The following is a 19,602-nucleotide window of genomic DNA, read 5'->3' as shown; positions in this document are numbered from 1 at the left end:
TCTGCAAAATAAGCACCATACTGACAACCCAGCCATGTTGTTTTTCCAATTTTAGATGTCTGTCTCCCCCCCACACCCCATCCCCCACCACCACCTCCGCCACCATCACACACCACAGCTGCTGCGGTAACTGAACCTTGAAAGCAAAACAAAACAATGTACCAATTTACCTTGATGGTTTTTTTCCAACAGGGAATCCCTTCGAGGACATTCTTGGCTCAGTTACTCTTTTTTTTTTCTGGTGAAATTTCATTTTTAAAAACTGTGCCTTTTTTCATTAGTGGGGTCTTACCTTTGAGGTACTTTTCTTATTATCTCAGGACATGTCTCCAGGTTTCACTTTAATAGCATTAATCCCTTAATGGTGCTTTGAAAGAAAAATGGCCCCCATAGGCTCATAGAGAGTACCACTATTAGGAGGTGTGGCATTGTTGAAGAAGGTGAGGCCTTGATGGAAGAATGTGTCAGAGTGAGTGGGCTTTGAGGTTTCAGAGCCTGAAGTGTCTCTCCCTCCCCCTCCCCCTCTCTTCCCCCTCCCCCTTTCTCTCCCCCTCCCCCCTCCCTCCCCCTCCTCCTCCCCCTCTCCCTCCCCCTCTATCTCTCCCTCTCCCTTTCTCCCTGTTGCCTCTGGATCAGGATATAGAACTCTTAGCTCCCTCTCCAGCACCATGCGTGCCTGTATGCCTGCGTGCTTCCCACCATGACAATAATGGACTAAACCTTCTGAACTGATTAAATGCTTTCCTTGTAAGACTTGCTGTGGCCATGGCATCTATTCACAGAAATAAAACCCTAAGACACTTTAACAATTACATCTGCTTTTTTTTTTTTTATGTTCAACTGGCCTGCAACCTTAAACCCACACTCCTTTCTGCATGTAAGTGCAGATTTCATTTCTCTCACTGTATGTAATAGTTAAACTTGATTTTTTTCAACTAGATGTGCAATCACCATGGAAACACAGTTCTGGTTGCATGTGCAAATGCATTTCCAGAAAGGCTTAAGTTAAAGTGAGAACCCTCACCAGAGTGTCAGTGGCAGCCTGCCTTGGGCTGTGTTGCTGAGCTAGATACAAAAGGAGAAGATGGGCTGAATACCAGTGCTCATCTGTCTCTGCCTCCTGACTGTAGATGTGATCTGACCAGCCACCTCAGGCTCCCATTTCCACATATTCCCCACTACACCCTCAAACTGTAATAAAAAATAAGCCTTTTATTTTTAAGTTGCCTTTGTCAGGTATGATCTTGCAGCAACAAGTAAAGTAAGAGTCGCCGAGACTCTAAATCCAAGAGCAACCTGGATCTTATCATTTCTTGATATTTCTTCTGCCAAGCACTTATTCCTTGGCTTTTAAATGAAGCTTCACTCAAATTATCAATAGATATAAATATATAGGTATATATTCTTTGGAATTTGAGAATGAAAATAGCAGTAATCCATATAATAGTCTAGTAAAAGTTGTAGGTAACCTCTGTTGTTTGGAGAAGATTTTGAGTAGTTCCTAGATCCTGGAACTGTTTCAGCCCTGAGTTGCCAGGTCTTGCCTGCTCCCAGGTGACAATGGAGAAGAAGGGGAAACAGGGTATTCCTATCTGGCTGAATGATACACTTACATACATAGAGGTACGGGACTGTGGTATTGGTCAAGAAGCAGAACTAATAGAAAGGATAACTATATATTACAGGGCTTTACTGAAGTAGCTCGCAGGTGGTGGTCTGGCTGCTAGTTCTATGGCTCTTATCCCATAAAAAGGCCAAGAACCCAGTGGAGTACACCAGGCTGGTTGTCTCAGCAGTCCTAGTCTGGAGCTGGAGTCCTGGAGGATTGATGGAGAGATGCTAATCTTCACTCTCCATTGGAACCCCAAAGAAGTGGGATATAACACCAGCAAAGGAATGAATGACTCAGCAACAGGACAGATGAACTTGCCTGTGAGAGTGAGGTCAAGCAAGCAAAAAGCAAAAGTCTCCTTTCATTTCCTTTTCTGTGGGCTACCACTGGGAGCCTAGATTTAGGGTGGGTCTTCAAAGGATCCTCTCAGAAATCCTTCCTATATGTCCAGCCCCTTGTGTTTTAGTTATTTCCTGAGGTAGTTAGGATGACAACCAAGATTAGCCATCACAACTGTCAGAGAGCAAAAATTGGATTCTCTTTTGATTGGGTTAAATTAACAAAAAATACTTATCAATCATCAAAACAGATGTATGCGAGCCTAGATTTTCTAGGAGAAAAGAGATCTGGGGCTAAAGAGTTGGGAGCCTTGGGCATTCGACGTTCATAGTCTTGAAGTGAGTGAGACTACACAGCACAGCTGAGCGCTCCCCTTTCCAATAGTACATGAGTGAACTCAGAGTTAAACTTCAAGAACTAAATACAAAAAAGGCAGAGAGAATAGCTGTGCAGCCAAACCTCTGTGCTTCATTGTTTATAATCAAGTTAGCCAAAGCTTGGATATTGATTCTGTGACATATACTGGATTTAGTATCTGTATGGTTCCTTTCTGAGTCCTCAATGTGTTTGAGCTATTTTATTATCTGTCTCTAACAACTTTCTATCATCTCCTAACTAGATTTAGATATACAGTAACACATAGGTAAAGTTTGGGGAGAAAAGCCCTAAGCAGCTTTTATTTATTTGCTTGTTTATATGGCCTAGGCTGACATCACACTTTCAGCAGTCCTCTTGCCTCATGCTCCCAAGTACTGGTGTCAGCAGCAAGTCACTATAATACTTATCTGACTTTACTAAACTCAGACCTTCAGCTCTTAATTTACATTGAGTCGATTTAAAAAATTTGCTGCCAGACACTTTAGCCATAGACTCTGACTCCACAGGGTAGTCAAATAGAGAAAACAAAGATGCACAAAATAAAATAGGTCAAGTGATAGTCATTAATTCTAATCACCAAAATATATCCAGACCTTTGCATTCTATATACATGGTTCAGTTGCACTTCAGAGCTGTGGTTGAATGATTATACTAGACTGTTTGTTTGTTTGTTTGTTGTTTGTTTGTTTTTCAAGACTGGGTTTCTCTGTGTAGCTCTCGCTGTCCTGGGCTCACTTTGTAGACCACCTGGCTTTGAACTCACAGCAGTATGCCTGCTTTTGCCTCCCCGAGGGCTGGGACTATAGGCCTGTGCCATCATGCCACCCTTAGACTGAATTCTTGACAGCAAGTTTTGATTAAAAGTGGTATCTGTAATGTACCAATCAGAAACACCCTCCTGTCTTCTGCTGTAGTGACTGTCAGTGTTGGTATCTGCCCGTTAGACTAAGAAATGAGGGCAGCAGAGACTGGAGTCCCCCTACCTCCCTGAGCCCACATCTGATGAGTGGAGCCTAACTGAGAAGTTATATGTTTGTTATGTCAGGTCACTCTGGTGGCAGATGTTGCTTCACGTAATGGACTGATAGGATGTGGGGACTTATCTAGTTATAATGTATTTTACCACTTTCAGTTCTCATGTCCCTTTAAAAGTAAAACACCTTAGATAACTTAGGCTAAAGCCTGTTACCACTGTGCTTGCATGACTATTGATTTTAAGCAAAGTAAGCAGAGAATTGCAATAAAGGATTCCTTAGCTGTGCTACTATAAAAGTACAAACATGAAACTTACCTCCACATGTGATTGATAATTTAGCAGTTTCCTTTACTCATGTAAATATAATTGCACAGTGTAGAAACTTACAACAAATAAAATATCATCAGTGATCTTAAAAAATAGCACTTACTTAAAATGAAAAATGGAGTATTTTTTATCAAGCAGGTAGTGGAAATTGATTTTATTATCCACAGAGCTGTGGATAAATGCCCTTTTATAATCTTGCCTTGTGCCAGCTGGGCAAATGGAATATGTTCCTACCCAAAAGGTTAAGAGAAAAAACATTCCGAGGTTTGACATCACCTCGCCCCACCTAATGGCTTCACTTTCCGTTTGATTTACTGTTGTGTGGCCATGACTCATTGAACTAAAAGAAAATGTAATCAAAGTAAGCCTGCCCTCTCTACTTCTTCTAAATATGCAGTTTAACCAACTATGCAGATGACCCAGAAAACTTGCAAAGTGACTGATTGTTAGTCATAGCACTTGGGAGGTGTAACTCCAGTCAGATCGTACTTTGTGTTCCTTTACTATCCTTGTGATGATATCTGGCTTAGTCCATCCATAGTTCTATACCAAAATCTAATGTAGTGGGTAATTTATATATTTGTTTATTTCTCATAGTCCATGATCAAGCTACAATCTTAGAGTCAGTGTCCAGTGAGGGCCTTCCTACTACATAATTACCTATTATCCTGGCTAAGTTATATGTCCGCTTGACCCATGCTAGAGTCATAAATAAGAAGGGAACCTCAATTGAGAAAATATCTCCATAAAATCGTACCATAGGCAAGCCCATAGAGCATTTTCTTAGTTAGTGATTGGTGTGAGAGGGTCCAGCCCATTGCGGGTATTTCCATCCCTGGACTATTAACCCTGTATTCTACAAGAAAGCTGGCTAAGTAAGCCACGAGTAGCAAACCAGTAAGCAGCACTTCTCCATGGCTGTGCATCAGCTCCTGCCCCCAGGTTCCTGCTCTGACTACCTTTGATGATGATATGGAAAGTGTGAGCCACTCTCCTCCCCACGTTGCTTTGGTCATGGTCATTCCATCACAACAATGGTAACCCTATGACTCTTGAGAAAGGAGATCAGTGCTGTAGCCTGACATGGTTGAAGGCAGGAAAAGGGAAGAATCTCAGAGAATTCCTTCCAGCTGTTTCAGAAGGCACCAATGTATTCACCATGTAGACCTCTAATGATCCAATCACTTTCTCTCAAGGCTCCACTTTTTACTATCCTCAAATGGAGATTTCCAATATATATTCTGAAAGGCAACATCATTGAAGTCATTTTAATATGTCTATCTTTTCATTAGTTATAAATTAGTTAGAACATTACCCTAATGAAGCATGGATTGATGAGTCTGGGACAAAGTAAGTTAATAAAAGCATAAGGCAGAAGACATCAGAATACTGGGGTGTGTATAAAATATCAAGAAATGTAAGAGCCTGGCTTCAAGTTTACATTGTGTCATATACCAACCTTATGCCTTGTTTAACTTCTTCCAAATCTGTGTCTTTCCATGCCAATCTCAGCCTTGTGGAAGTCGTCTCAGATTTCCATTACTGCAGACACAGCTAATAGTCTGCTGTGTTAGTTTCAAATCTCTTAATGAATCCTATGGTTTTCAAGATAAAATGCAAATCCCTTAGCCCAATACATAGAGCCTTTTATAAGGTTTGCTTTCTTAACTCTTAATTCCGAAGTTGCAAAGTGTCAGGACATCAGCAGAATTCAGTGCACATCTGTTTTTCGGCCTCCTTTCCTTGTGTTTTCTTTAAAAGTTGGCATTGACATCTTAACTTAAAAAAGAGAGATTTCTCTTTTTAAAAAATTTTTATTAATTTATTCTTGTTACATCTCAATGGTTATCCCATCCCTTGTATCCTCCCATTCTTCCCTCCCTCCCATTTTCCCCTTATTCCCCTCCTCTACGACTGTTCCTGAGGGGGATTTCCTCCCCTTGTATATGCTCATAGGGTATCGAGTCTAAAAGAGAGATTTCTTACTTCTCTTGAAATCATAAGATTGTCCCAGATATGGTGGCCTTTAGTTGTACTCTTTACAGTTGTATAAATTCCATCTGTTTTTCTTTGGAGAAGATAGTCACTCTTCCGTTCTCTCTTTTACTTAATATCATTAATTGTATGTGTGCGGGTGTGTGGATGGATGTGCGTGGGCACGTACCACACTTGCATGAGCTGGATGGAGGCCAGATTCAGAGGCTCAGTTTTCTCCTCTCCCTTGTGGATCCCGGGGATCAATCTCAGGTTATCAGGTCTGATGACCACAAACACTATTATTCAATAAGCCATATTACTCCTCACATTCTTCAGTTTTCTCTAATTTCACTCACAAATTTCCTCCATTTGTGTAACTTTGGGCATTTGAGTTTACAGATCTTTCTAGTCTCTTTACCAACTACTTCTTAAATGTGTATCATCCATAACACTGGATGACACCAAATTTCTCCAGAAGTTGGTGATTATTCCTGCCTGGGACTTCCTTCTGCCTTTCTAATCTGTGTCACACTGACCACGTGCTTCCCGGAAACAATGTGGTAAGCAGCACATTCCTCAGAAACTTCCTCCAACCTGCCTTCCTCTACAGGCCTCCGAATGAACTACCTGTGTTACACGCGTTCTATAGCACTTCCAGGTTTGTTTGTTTGTTTGTTTTTCTTCTTTTCCTTGTAGTTGATAAAATTATTTCAAGAGAAACACTATACACCATCCCCTTGTAACACAACAGTAACTGATTTAACTTTCCAGCTTATTGTTTGTCACATCTAAATCATAGGATTATAACCTGCTAAAGTTAGGAAATTTTCCCAATTGAATGTTTCAAACTGTAGAGAACATTGAAAATGTAGTTCATTTCCGTCACTAATAACCAGGCAGTCTTTTACCTGAAAATAGACCTAGGATCTTGGATTTCCTGTGCTGTTTCTGCTGTTCTTCCAATTTGTATAATTAATTCTCATAACTCTCACTTCTTCCATTTATGTACTTCCCTATTTGAAGCATCCTATATTATATAGGACTACATAATATCCTAATTTTTCTTTTAAGATGTTAATGATATTAATAATATTAATATTTATATGTTAATATTAAGATATTAATGATTTTTTTGAGTGCCAGCCTCCAGAATGTCTTTATTTAGAAAAATCAGCATAAATTAGGGCATGAAAATGTATCTAAAAACTGCTGTATGACTCAGTTTGCTGATTTGTTTGATTGCTGTTTATTTCACTAATTCATTAAACAAGTAAATCTACACAGGTTTGTAATTTGAATGTGAACTAAATTGACTCACTTGCCTGACTTTGGCATCAGAGAGGAAGACATGAGGTACAAGTTCCATGGGCCCGCCCTCCTTCACAGACATGAATGAATTAGTGAAGAGCTCTGGCCTGTACTTCAGGATCTTAAATCATCTCTCTCTTATTTTCCCTAGTATAAGTCAGATCTTTCCCAAGATTCTTTTTTACTGTAAAATTGAGATATGAAAATTGGTGTCCAATTGGATTTTGAGAAGCAGAAAAAATATTGAGGTGATGTGTTTCGAATAGGAAAATAGGAAATCTAAGAACCATCACTCGTTCCCCCAAAGCCCTCTGCTGGACTCCACCCCTCCAAAGAGTATGTGCTGCGTAATACAGGGCAAGTAGAGCAAACACATGGAGGGCTTAAGACAGAGCGGTACAGTGAACCCTGCGTTGTTCTGTTCATGAAAAACTTTTGAAAAGAGGAACTTTGTAGCTCATTTTATTCATTTCATATTTAATTATTTCGTTAAAAAGGGAAAGCAGTAGCGCCTGGTTCAGATGTGCAACCAACGTTTTCATAATACATCATAATAACTCAGAGACTAAAGTATGTTTCCATTCTCTACTGAGAATCTTAATGACATAGTGTCCTTATGTCTTAATGACATAAGAAAATTTTTTCTTATCTATATGTGTCTTGATCAGATTCACCCTGGGGCCTTCCCCTCTAGCTCCACCCATATCTCTTTCACTACTTTTCTAGCTTGACATGCTATTTTCTTTAGATCCACTAAGTGTAATGATGCCTTTAGGTACATGGCCTTAGGCCCATCTATGCAGCATAAGTGGCCTTTCAGTGCCTGCAGCCCTGACCAATACTGCCTTTCCCTTGCCGGGCAGCTATCAAACGGAAGTGGCTCCTTAGATAAGAGTGCAACTTAATGACTCCATGCAGGGATTTCAACTGGCTTGGCCTTGTACAGGTCTTACACACATAGTCTCTGCTGCTATGAGCTCATGTGTGCAACAGCCTGGTCTTGTTCCTGCCAGGGCTGTTGCTCATTAGCACTTGAAATCAAACAGTCGTTCATATACAAAAGTGGTATTAGAATTAGAAATGGTACATTTTAATGCCAAATATATTTTCTTGTGAATGACAATTCAGAAATGTACGGAAAGGCACAACTATGTCAGAAAGGAGTAAGTAAGTAGATGAGGAAGACATGGCTTTTGTAAAAATAAATATGGATCATTAAACTCTTTTTGGAGTCTCTCTGTCATATTTTTTTATGGCTTGCTTTGACTTGCTATGTTGTATAAACAAAGGAATCGAAAGTAAGCCTCCTTCCAGAACAATTCTGATTTGTTCGTTGTCTTGGAAAATCCCCCAGCCAGAAAAATAAAATGGCTTTGGGTCAGTATTGTGCAACAAATTAATATCAACCAAGGGGGGGGGGGAGTTGTTGGTTTTTATTACAATAGCCTTGATAAATTAAAAGTAATAAATTCAATGGAGAACCATGAGTCTGTTCTTACAATTCTGAGTAGTATTTTTTTTTTCTGTTTTCACTGCTGTTTCCTCTGGGGTTTATTCACAGGGGTGGAGGCATGGTCTGTGAGTCCTTCCACTGTCACTCCACCCTCCTGCACTGTGGCAACCAACTTTCAGAGGCTGAAAACATGACGTTTCACGGGGAGCTTGTTCCTCGTTTTCCAAAGTTTACTTGACATTAGTCTGAGCTATCCGCATCCCTTGGCGTGTGTTCATCAGGAAAGCTAGATCGTCTAACGCTTAATTCCTCATTAGTAAGACAATACTGCAGCTCGGAGAGATTTGGTAGGTGGAATAACTTGGTGAATCTCTGGCCGAAATCTAAGTGACTCTCTTGGGAGCAGTGGACTAGGAGTTGGTCTGTCTGCATGAATTTCAGTTTCCCTTCTCAAGTCATCCACTTTATGTCTGGAAATTTCTGAACAAAGCTCCCTGCTAGGCTTGCCTTCTGACTTTTCAGGCTTACAGACTTGATTTTCTGACTACAGCTTGTCACCTTATTTCCATAACCAAAGCCAGTAGCAGAGGCCTCTCTTTGCTTTGTGGTTTGCTGGTATGATTGTCCGTGATACACATTTCATTTTATTTTTTTTTAATTTGATCTCTGTTTTGTTTGTTTTGATTTTCAAGACAATATTTCTTTGTGTATACCTGGGTGTCCTGGAATTTGTTCTGTAGACCAGACTGGTTGTGAATACCAATTAGATGCCTGCTGTGCCTCCCAAGTGCTAGGATTAAAGGTGTGCAGCACAGCACCCAACCAAGATGTACATTTTATAAAATAGAGAACACTGTATATTTGTCATAACATAGTGATAACCATCAGTACAGTCTCTATTTAGTCCCCACTGTGTTCCCATCATGATCATACAAAAACTCTCCTCAGTCCTTAGAGTAAGGTTGTAATTTAATCTTATTATCTACACCAAACAGATAAAGAAACTGACATACTGGGGAGATGAGTCAGTTCCTCAAGAGCACATGGCTGTGAAAGAAGTATTTCCTCCCGTTTGGATAATAATCTGGATGAAAAAGTTGCCCGATTGTAATCTTACTCCACAGTGAAAACAAATGAGCAGAGCCAGTGCTGATCACATGTTGTGGCCATCAAAACATGTGCTCTGCACAGCATCGTTTTCTTCTCAGTGTAGGCTCAATTTTCTTAACCAATATATTTTATTAACAACTCAGTGACCGAGCATACGTCACTTATAACCTGACTAACCAAAACAATAGGAAATGAGGATTAATGGACACAATAACAAAACTGTAAGGATATCAGTTCTGAGGAACGATTCTCCTGGCACAATCAGCAGGATTTCTTCTGCTGCAACCTAGAGTAACCAGAACCCAGAACGTCAGCAGGAGCCGCAGCCCGGAAGCCTTCCCTCAAGCGGTTCTCTCTAGGAGCATCTCAAAGTGCATCGATGAACAGCCAAAACTAGCTAGTCTCCAAAAAGCCCCGCCTCCAGTTTTGGGCTCATTTATATATCTCCTCCCAGAGTCTGTTCACGGGATCTTTTCAGCTGGCAACAATCAAGCTCCCGCACAAGGTGGTCGGTCTTCTAGTGGATTAACCTTACCTGTTTTTTCACAAGACCTTTCTAATCCCGCACTTGAGATCCTAAAAAACAGGTTTATCTCTCCTTCATCTCAGTTTTATTGCCTGCAATAAACTAAGTGGGTATTGATTAAGTAACTTAAAGAGAGTTGGTAACAGTTTTCCTGCTTTACAAGTCTAAATTAGATTTTCAGGTATTGACATTGTTATTGCATTTTTAGTCATATTACTGTTTTATCTGAGACATGGTTCTGAAAAGTTGTGAACTGCTAACATTTATTCTTCAATAGCAAGCATGGGAACACTTTGTCACTAATAAACAAAAATGAAATAAGGTTCTATTAAATGAAAGTCATGGTTCTATTAACATACAGATATGAATATGGCTTTAGAACAATAAAATAAACCCCAAAAACCTCATCACCTACTATCTCTTTTGACTCTTAGCAATTTAATTCATACCTTTAAATTTCATGTTCCTCTATTAAAGGAAATGAGATAAGTTCACTGAGAATTGGTTTTTGGTTGGTTGGTTGGTTTGCACTGAATGAAAAAAAATGATGTAAAACATAGTATAGTTGTTGAATCAAAATGAACTTTTCTCTGGACAGTGAAGTGACTCAGTGAGGAATGGTGCTTGCCATCAAGCCTGCCATCTGAATTTTCATCACCAGGAAAGAGAGAGCGATTCCCAACTACTTGTTCTCTGGCCTCTATAAGCATGTATGCCCCCCCCCCCCACTCTGCTACACACGACACAAAATATATAAATGTAGGGTTTTTAAATCAACATTTCCTGGTGTTAATGCTATTTTTTTAATTGCATACTGTTCGATATTAAATGTTAAAAATATTGCAGTTTGGATATTCACTCTTAGGTTGCATTGTAATGCATTTCAATATGCTTTGTGTATCCTAAAACTCTAAAGGTTCTTTAAAACTTATTTTAGTTGGCTGAGAAAATAGAGTTAGTATCAGAATTGATTCTTTGGGATTTTTTATGTGTTTTTTCACTAACTTTCGATCAGGTGTGAAAATATTAACAGTTATCATTATGATAGCACCCACCATCTAAAGCCTCAAGCAGAAAAGAAGTAGGAAACTGTGCTCTACCTAGGTTCTCTGAGTAGCCAGATTCATCCAAGTGGGTATACACATGTGCACATACACAGGAATTACTTTAAAGAACTGGTCCACGTGGTGAACCGGGAAGTCTGATATTTGTGTAGCCAGCAGGCTGCTCCAAAGCTGGCTGTTAATGTTGCAGAATTTTCTTCTCTGGGAACTTTTTGTGTTTTTTAGAGTTCTCAGATGATTTCTCAACCTATGTACTCAAGGAAAGTTAGGTGAAAGATGAGAGATTGCAGGTGACAACCATTAGTTGAAAAGCTTCACAATATGACCTAGAATTTTGTACATCTAGGTGACTATTTGCTTCCCTAGATAGTCTCCCATAAAAATTACCACACCTGTGAACAAGAAGCATATGACAAGATTGAAATAAGACAAAATATTGAGAAAAGTGTAGTGACAAAACATGACAATCAGTATTAAGGCAAAAACCACAGAAGATGGATGAATCAGTTGAAAGCTCAAAGTACCTGGTGACCGATGGTAAAGAGATGTAACCATCAGTAAAGGAGTGCTCCAACACATGTGCTGACCATCAGTGTTCTGGATTAGCCCATGCTAGACCGTGGCATTCCGGGCATTCATCAGGCATCCTGCCATGGAATAATGGGACAGATGATTCATGACACTTTTACTCTTTCTACTGTCCTTGCTTAGTCTGTGTTTTCTCTCAGATCTAGTCAGTATACTCTTAGTTAGATAGAGACTAGAAAAAGATGAAGGTTGACTGGAAAAATCTTAGAGTGTGATTGGCATTTTGACCCACTCATAAATTTTTAGGGGTAGTGTGAAAGAAAAGGAAACAATTTGTTCACAGTATTATCACCTAATGCTTACCCATGTACATATACATGTATATGTAAATATATTTGTACACACTCATATTTTTTTCTTGACTTAGAATCTCATGTATCCTAGGTTAGCCTCAAACTCACTGTTCAACCAAGGATAAAAAGAACTTTTAATCTTCCTGCTTATGCCTCCTAAATGCTGGGGTTACAAGTGTGTACCGTCATGCCCCGATGGCATTGTACTGGGGCTAAAACTCTGGACTTTGTACATACTGTATGTACACTCTACCAGTGTGCTACATTGGCAGCCACAGATTGTCTCAATCTTTTGTAAACAACGAACAATCCCAAATGCAAAGACACAAATGAAAGGGCAGCACAGCTCTCTATACCATACTCTACAAATTCCAACTGAAAGAAGAACAATCAGGACAAGTTATATTAATATTGATGTTTGGTATTTTGAACTTGGCAATTTATATAATATTTTGTAATTCAGGATAAGGTCCTTTCCTTATGTTATAAATTATACAGACAAGAAATATACACAGACATCTATGAATGTAACCATACCCCTTGACATTTTTTCATCCATACAATAGCTCTACTAGTTCAGTTACTTTATTTGTCCAGTAAAGGTTGGTTTTCAATTTAGCTTTCTTTTCCAAGGATAATCTGTGGGCTTCTTTACATCTCAATAGAAAACTGTACTGAACTGTACATCTTGCTCATGTATTAAGTGTATAACTGAACATTTAAATTCTGTACCTATAGCCATTGAGATGTAATATGAATAAATCAATAAAATTTAAAAAATATATTAAAAAAGAAAAATAAATAAATAAATTCTGTACCTATTAATTCGATAGCTAACATTTTAATTATATTTTTAACTGAAAACATAAAACTTGGTTTCATGTATATAATATAGAATTATATGCCAAGTAGGTGTTTAATTATATATTTATTTTATGTCCTAGCCACAGTTTCCCCTCCCTCCTCTCATCCTAGTTCCTCCCCCTCCCCCCATCACCTCCTCCTCTCCGTGGGTCTTCCATGCCAGCCCTGGCATATCAAGCTGAAATAAGACTAGGCACCTCCTCTCCTATTAAGGCTAGATGAAGCAACCTAGTAGGAGGAAAGGGTCCCAAAGACAAGCAACAGAGTCAGAGACAGCTCCTGCTCCCACTGTTTGGGGTCCCAGGCTACACAAGAAGACTAACCTATACAAACATATGCAGAGGTCTAGGTCAGTTCCTTGCAGGCTCCCTGGTTGGCAGTTCATTCTCTGTGAGCCCCTAGGGGCCCAGGTTAGTTGATTCTGTGGGTGTTCTTGTGGTTGTCATGACCCCTCTGGCTCCTACAATTCTTCCTCCCCTTCTTCTATAGGATTCCCCAAGCCCTGCCTCAGGTTTACTGTGGGTCTGTGCATCAGTTTCCGTCAGTTGCTGAATAAAGCTTCTCTGATGACAAGTGGGCACAATCTATGAGTTTAGGAGAATATCATTAGGCATCATTTCACTGAATTTTCCCATTTGTATTTGGTTCTATCTTAGGTCTCTGGGCTATGCAGCCTCTGGTTCCTGACCCTCCAGCCAGTGTCAGGGATGGGCTCCCTCTCATAGCATGGGACCCAAGCTGGAACAATTATTGATTGGCCACTTCCATAATTTCTACACCACCTTTACCCCAGCTTATCTTGTAGGCAGGACAAACTATTAAGTAGAAGGTTTTTTGTGGCTGGGTTGGTGTACCTGTCCCTCCATTGGAAGTCTTGCCTGGTTACAGAGATTGCTGCTTCAGGCTCCGTATCTTCCACTGGTACGATTACCATCAGATTCCTGAGAGTTTTCATTGTCCTAGGTTTGTAGCTCATCCCAGGGATGTATTCTCCACCCCTCCCTCCTCCTTCCCTCCCTCTCTCTCTCCATCCTCCCCACACCTGATCCCTCTTGTTTCCATCCCCACTTCTGTTCAGCCCCCTCCCCTCCCTACCCTCTATGGCTATTCTATTTCCACTTCTCGGTGAGATTCATGCTGTGCCCCCCCCCCCGCCCCCTTGAGCCCTTCTTGTTACTTAGCTTCTTAGGGTCTGTGGATTCTGTTGGCTATCCTGTACTATATGACTTATATCCACTTATAAGTGAGTAAATACCATGTTTTTCCTTCTGCGTCTGAGTTATCTCACTCAAGATGATCTTTTCTAGTTCCATCCATTTGCCGGCCAATTTCATGATGTCCTTTTTTTTTTTTTTTATAATGTCTGAGTAGTACACCATTGTGTAAATGTAATCGCATTTTCTCTATCCATTCTTTAGTTAAGGGGTATCAAGGTTGTTTGTATTTTCGGGCTGCTACAAATAAATCTATGAACATAGTTGAGTAAGTGTCCTTACAGTATGTTGGAACATCTTTTGGGTGTATGCCCAGGAATAGTACAGCTATGTCTTGAGGTAGAACTATTCCCAATTTTCTGAAAAACTACCAGATTGATTTCCAAAGTTGTTGTACAAATTTGCACTCCCAGAAGCAATGGAAACATGTTCCCCTTGATCCACATCCTCGACAGCATAAACTGTCACTTATGTTTTTGATCTCATCCTTTCTGACAGGTGTAAGATGCAATCTCAAAGTTGTTTTAATTTGCATTTCCCTGGTGGCTAAGGATGTTGAACATTTCTTTAATTGCTTCCTGGCCATTTGAGATTCCTGTGTTGAGAATTCTTTGTTTAGATCTGTACCTTATCTTTTAATTGGTTTGTTGATGTGAGATGGCTTAGCCAGTAAAGGATAGACTCAGAGTCAAAAATTAAATTTTTAAAGAATTTTAAATATGTACTTTACTTATATTTTGTGTTTTATGAATGCTGTATCATAATTACTCTGCTTATATTCCATATTATGTACTTTTGTAAACCTTATCTGCAAAAAAATCATTGTATATTACTTTGATACTTTATAAACCATTTTATTAAGGCTCCACCCAGGAGTTTCTTGTATGAAAAATAAGCAAACGAGTTGGGTTCACTTTAAGACTTTCATAAATGGAATTATTTTCATTGGGACTTCTTATGATCTATGACAGGCTCTCTAAATTAGTACAAAAAGTCTTAAGTTCTCCACAGTTTCTTTAATCTAAATGAATTGATTATTCTTTTGTAAATATTTATGAGAATTTATAAACTGCTACCTAATTACCACTCCTAGTGAATATTAGCAGATAAAATACATTCTTTCTTCCACAATGTCATATGGAAGATATGAATGGGAAATGTATATTCATAAAATTATCCTGAGGAATCATGGGATTGATCTGCTCTAGCTGCCTCAAGAGGCATGCGTCAGAGGTTTTTCAGGTTAGAGCCCATGGCTCCTGGATACAACATACCTTCCATTCCTGAGAGACTGATGCAGTCTCTCAGACAGTGAAGTGTTCAGGCCACTTTGTGTTTCTCTGTATATTCCCTTCTTAACCAACGAAGAAAACATTCACAGGACAATTGGTTTTAGATATTCATCTGTGTACTCTGTATGGATTGTAAACACATGTGTATCCTGGCACCCACAACTGTATTGATCCTGGCAATTGCCATTAAATTCTGTTTCTGGTAAAGGTATAAAAGGTTTGATTGCTCTCAATAAAATTGTCACAGCCTAAGTCGTGTTACGGATGACCATGGTCTAATAAGTAAGCACTGGCACTTACAGATCCATGGATAAAATGTAACACACTTAGAAAATGAGATAAACTCTGATGATAGCTTTAAAATTCTTTAAATATCTAAATAAGTAAAATTAATTAGGTAAACTAAATAGGTAAGAACTAATAAATACACCAATCTGTGTTTCGGGGATGGGGGTTGGGGTGGGGTTGATATTCTCAAAAGCAAAACAAGCATATGAGAGACCAACTGGTGAGGTAAAGGCTTAAGAGACAGGATTTGAAAACTTAGGTTGTGTGCCTTAGTTATACGACATGTTCACAAGATTTTGAATCTGCTTATTACCCATCCCTCTTTTAAACTGTCATTCATAAATGAGAATATTAAGTGTTGCATAGGTGGTTCATTGGTAAGATCACTTACAGCTATTCCAGAGGAGCCAAGTCCAGCCTCCCGCCCATGGCACATGGCTCTCAACCACCAGTGACCTCAGTCCCAGGGGATCTGAAACCCTATTCTGGCTTCTTATGGTACACATATGGTAGACACTCAATACAGACATACATGCACAAACATTAAAAAGATATAATTGTTGATAGAAGTAATCATTAAATAAGGCAGTGATTAATGTGTTCACACATATGCATGTGCTGAGACACATATGCAGAGGTCAGAGGTTAACTTTGAAGAACTGATTCTCTCCTTTTACCATGTGGGTTCCAGAGATGGGGCTCAACACATCATCCTTCCTTGCCAATACCTTTACGAATGAAGCAGTCATACCAGCCTATTTCTAGACTTTTTAGTGGCTCCATTTTTTTATTAAACCTTGGCTCTTTCATATTTTTCTAAATTTGGAATTGGGAAGGCTATAACAACAAAGAAATATAAATATTTCCCTAGGAAATCAACAATGCTTTTCCTAAATTTATTACTGAGTGGTACACTTGAATAGACACAGGGTTGGGTACAGCAGTCGTAGATTATCAGGGTAAAATAGACAAGCTGTTTCCTTGTGACAATGAGATAATAATTTTCTAGGCTTAGGCAAGCAAACCTATTCTTTAAAATTTTTATCTGTACGGGGACATTGAGATGACTCAGTGGGTTAAGGCACTGGTTACCAACCTGGCAATCTGTGATCAAACCTCAGAATCCACACAATATGTTAGTAACAATGAACTCATTTCGCCCATATTCCTCTGCCTTCCACACATGTGCCATGGTACATGTCACACAGTGCACACAAACAGATCCTGATAAATGAATCAGTATCATTTTAAAATCCACTCATGTCTAATCACTTACCTATCATGACACTATGATTTGTTTTAGGTGCTTTTTTTTTCTTTGTGACTGCTAACTTGAAGGCACCAAGTGTTTTAAGCCTTTTGAAAAAGATAATGGATAGGAACAACTAGTTCTTGAATCAGCATCAGGAACAAATGTTTATCTCTAAATATATGTTATAAGGTAGGTAGGTACATAGTTAGCTAGATAAATATAGGTGTGCACAATTTTTCATGCATATATTTAAGGAAAAAAACTTGGGAGCATTCTGTGAGTGAGATATTATAAAAGATTAAGAAAAGCAGCACTTTTTTTTTCTGTTGTTGTTTTTGTTTTTGTATATATATAAAGAGAACTGCAGTTTCCATCATTTCTCATAGAATAGAATCTCCTATGGAGTTCATTTCCTGAACTGATAGCGAAGGATCTGGCAAGTACCATGTCCCTCCTTCCATTCCATACTTTTGGGAAACTCTGAAGGGAAGAGAACTGGCCAGGGACTTAGAACGCACACCAGCATGTTAGCTTTGTTGAATCACTACTTCCTAAATGTGTTTGAATTTAAAATCTTTTTAAATGGAGCGTTCTGTGGGATTTTAGAAAACACTGGCCCAGGGCATTTTCTCATTAGAATTATTACAGCTTGTACTAAATGTCCTCAGAAAAATTAGGATTGACTAAATGTTTCTCTGCTGCAGAATTTAGAGTGTTTTATGGTATCCTTTCCCTGCAAATGAAATATAATTTAAAGCAAATATTTGAATATGCTTTCGACATTCTCATTGTTTGCCTTATGGTAATGAAATGTAAACATTTTATGTAAATGACATCTTGAATGCTATTGTATTCCCCAAATTAATTCAGTGTTGTAATTCCTTCCTGAAGATGATGTTAGCTTACACTTCTGAAAGTTAACAAAGAATACTTCTCCTGAGGGGGATTACCTCCCCCTGTATGTGGTCATAGGGTATCAAGTCTCTTCTCGGTAACCTGCTGTCCTTCCTCTGAGTGCTACCAGGTCTCCCCCTCCAGGGGACATGGTCAAATGTGAGGCACCAGAGTACGTGAGAAAGTCATACCCCACTCTCCACTCAATTGTGGAGACTGTTCTAACCATTGGCTAGATCTGGGTAGGGGTTTAAAGTTTACTGCCTGTATTGTCCTTGGCTGGTGCCTTAGTTTGAGCAGGACCCCTGAGCCCAAATCTGCCTATCATAAATAGGGGAGGGGAATAAGGGGGAAATGGGAGGGAGGGAAGAATAGGAGGGTACAAGGGATGGCATAACCATTGAGATGTAACAAGAATAAATTAATAAAAATAAATAAATAAATAAATAAATAAAATGTACATGAAAAAATATAATTTTAACTTGTTTTTCTGGCTTATCAGGATTTGACATTTAATAAACCAGTTATAGAAAAAAAAAAGAATACTTCTCACTCACTCTAGGCTAGTTGGCACCCCCACTACACACATGGGACATTTCTTTCCTCTCCTTCCCCTCTGCGTTCCCCTCTCTTCTTCGTTCTCTTTTACTTGGTCATGGGTTTTAGCATATTAAACATTTTTTATGAACTCACAATTAAATCAAATGTGTGTTCTCTTCTGTTACTTACTTTCTGGACTAGATGATAAAAAAATAGTTTTGATTTCTGCACACAAGGAAAGAGAATTTTCAGTATCTTACCATAGATGTAACTACAGGAAAGCGAGATCTTTTTAAGTCAGTATATGGTAATTGGCAGGATTAGTCACAATTGTCATAAACAATAAAGAATAACAATGACATTTATTATAAGCCTGTTTCTTGCCCAATGTAATTGTATTTAACAATTATGAGTTAAAATGTAAGCGAGGATGTGGAACTTTGTCTTGGCCTGCTGACTCAGCTCTTCTTTCCAGGGATTCATTCCCAGGCCACCACACTGGAGACTCTGTGTCTCTAGTAATTGAAGCTCTCTTTCTTATTTCTAACCAGTTTGTTTCTTCCTTCCCAAAGGAAATTACAGTCCTTTCAGTGACAATAATCTCAACAACTCTAACTTTTAAAATTGAAAATAGATTTTTTGATAAAGTATATTTTGATTATGATTACCCCCCCAACTACTCCAAAATTCTCCTTACTTCTCCACCTACCCAAAATAACATCCTCCCCCTTCTTTCTCTCCCTCTCTCTCTCTCTTTCTCTCTCTCTCTTCCTTTCATTAGAATACAAGCAGAAAATTCAATGATAATATTAATTATTATTTTGATGATGATAAAATAGTAATAATAAAATTAGATAAAATAAAAAAACAAAGAAGCCAGAATAAGACAAACAAACAGAAAATGAAAAAGCTCAAGAAACACATATAGTCATAAAACATACACAGGTCCCATGAAACCCACAAAACTGGAAACCATTACATACACACACACACACACACACAATATATATATATATATATATATCCTATCAAGGGGAAAAGCATTATAAAACAAAGAACCTTCAAAAATGTCAGTGAGTTAGTAGTTTTGTGTTGCTTCTGGCCATCCACTGCTAGGCATACTATCTACTCTTCAGAGTAGTTTATACCCTGTGACATTCTGTTGCAGACAACTAATTTTCATTTGCGAGTACTTTTTAATTGTTGCGAGCTTCTGAGTTAGAGATGTGGGCTTGTGTCCATGTCCTCTCTCAACACTGGTATCTCACTAGGTCTAGTCCTATGTGAGCCCTGTGTGGGCCCTGTGC

The 19,602-nt window shown here is 38.9% G+C and overlaps 1 protein-coding gene across 3 annotated transcripts in view; it reads left to right on the top strand.

Annotated features, from left to right (window-relative positions):
- XRCC4 (X-ray repair cross complementing 4) overlaps positions 1–19,602 on the top strand; it is a 192,905-nt gene that overhangs the window by 131,691 nt on the left and 41,612 nt on the right. The window contains exon 8 of one of the 3 annotated variants that reach the window (XM_084801153.1): positions 9,366–9,539. The exons of the other annotated variants lie outside the window; for them this stretch is intronic. Within the exon in view, the coding sequence (XP_084657279.1) occupies positions 9,366–9,369 (4 nt within the window). The 3' untranslated portion in view covers positions 9,370–9,539. Of the gene's footprint in view, positions 1–9,365; positions 9,540–19,602 lie in introns of those variants that run through there. 3 annotated transcript variants of the gene reach the window in all.

Source organism: Acomys minous, assembly GCF_964271855.1.
Source record: "Acomys minous genome assembly, chromosome: 11".
In the NCBI taxonomy this organism is placed as follows: domain Eukaryota; kingdom Metazoa; phylum Chordata; class Mammalia; order Rodentia; family Muridae; genus Acomys; species Acomys minous.
This window is presented reverse-complemented; position numbering and strand designations above follow the sequence as displayed.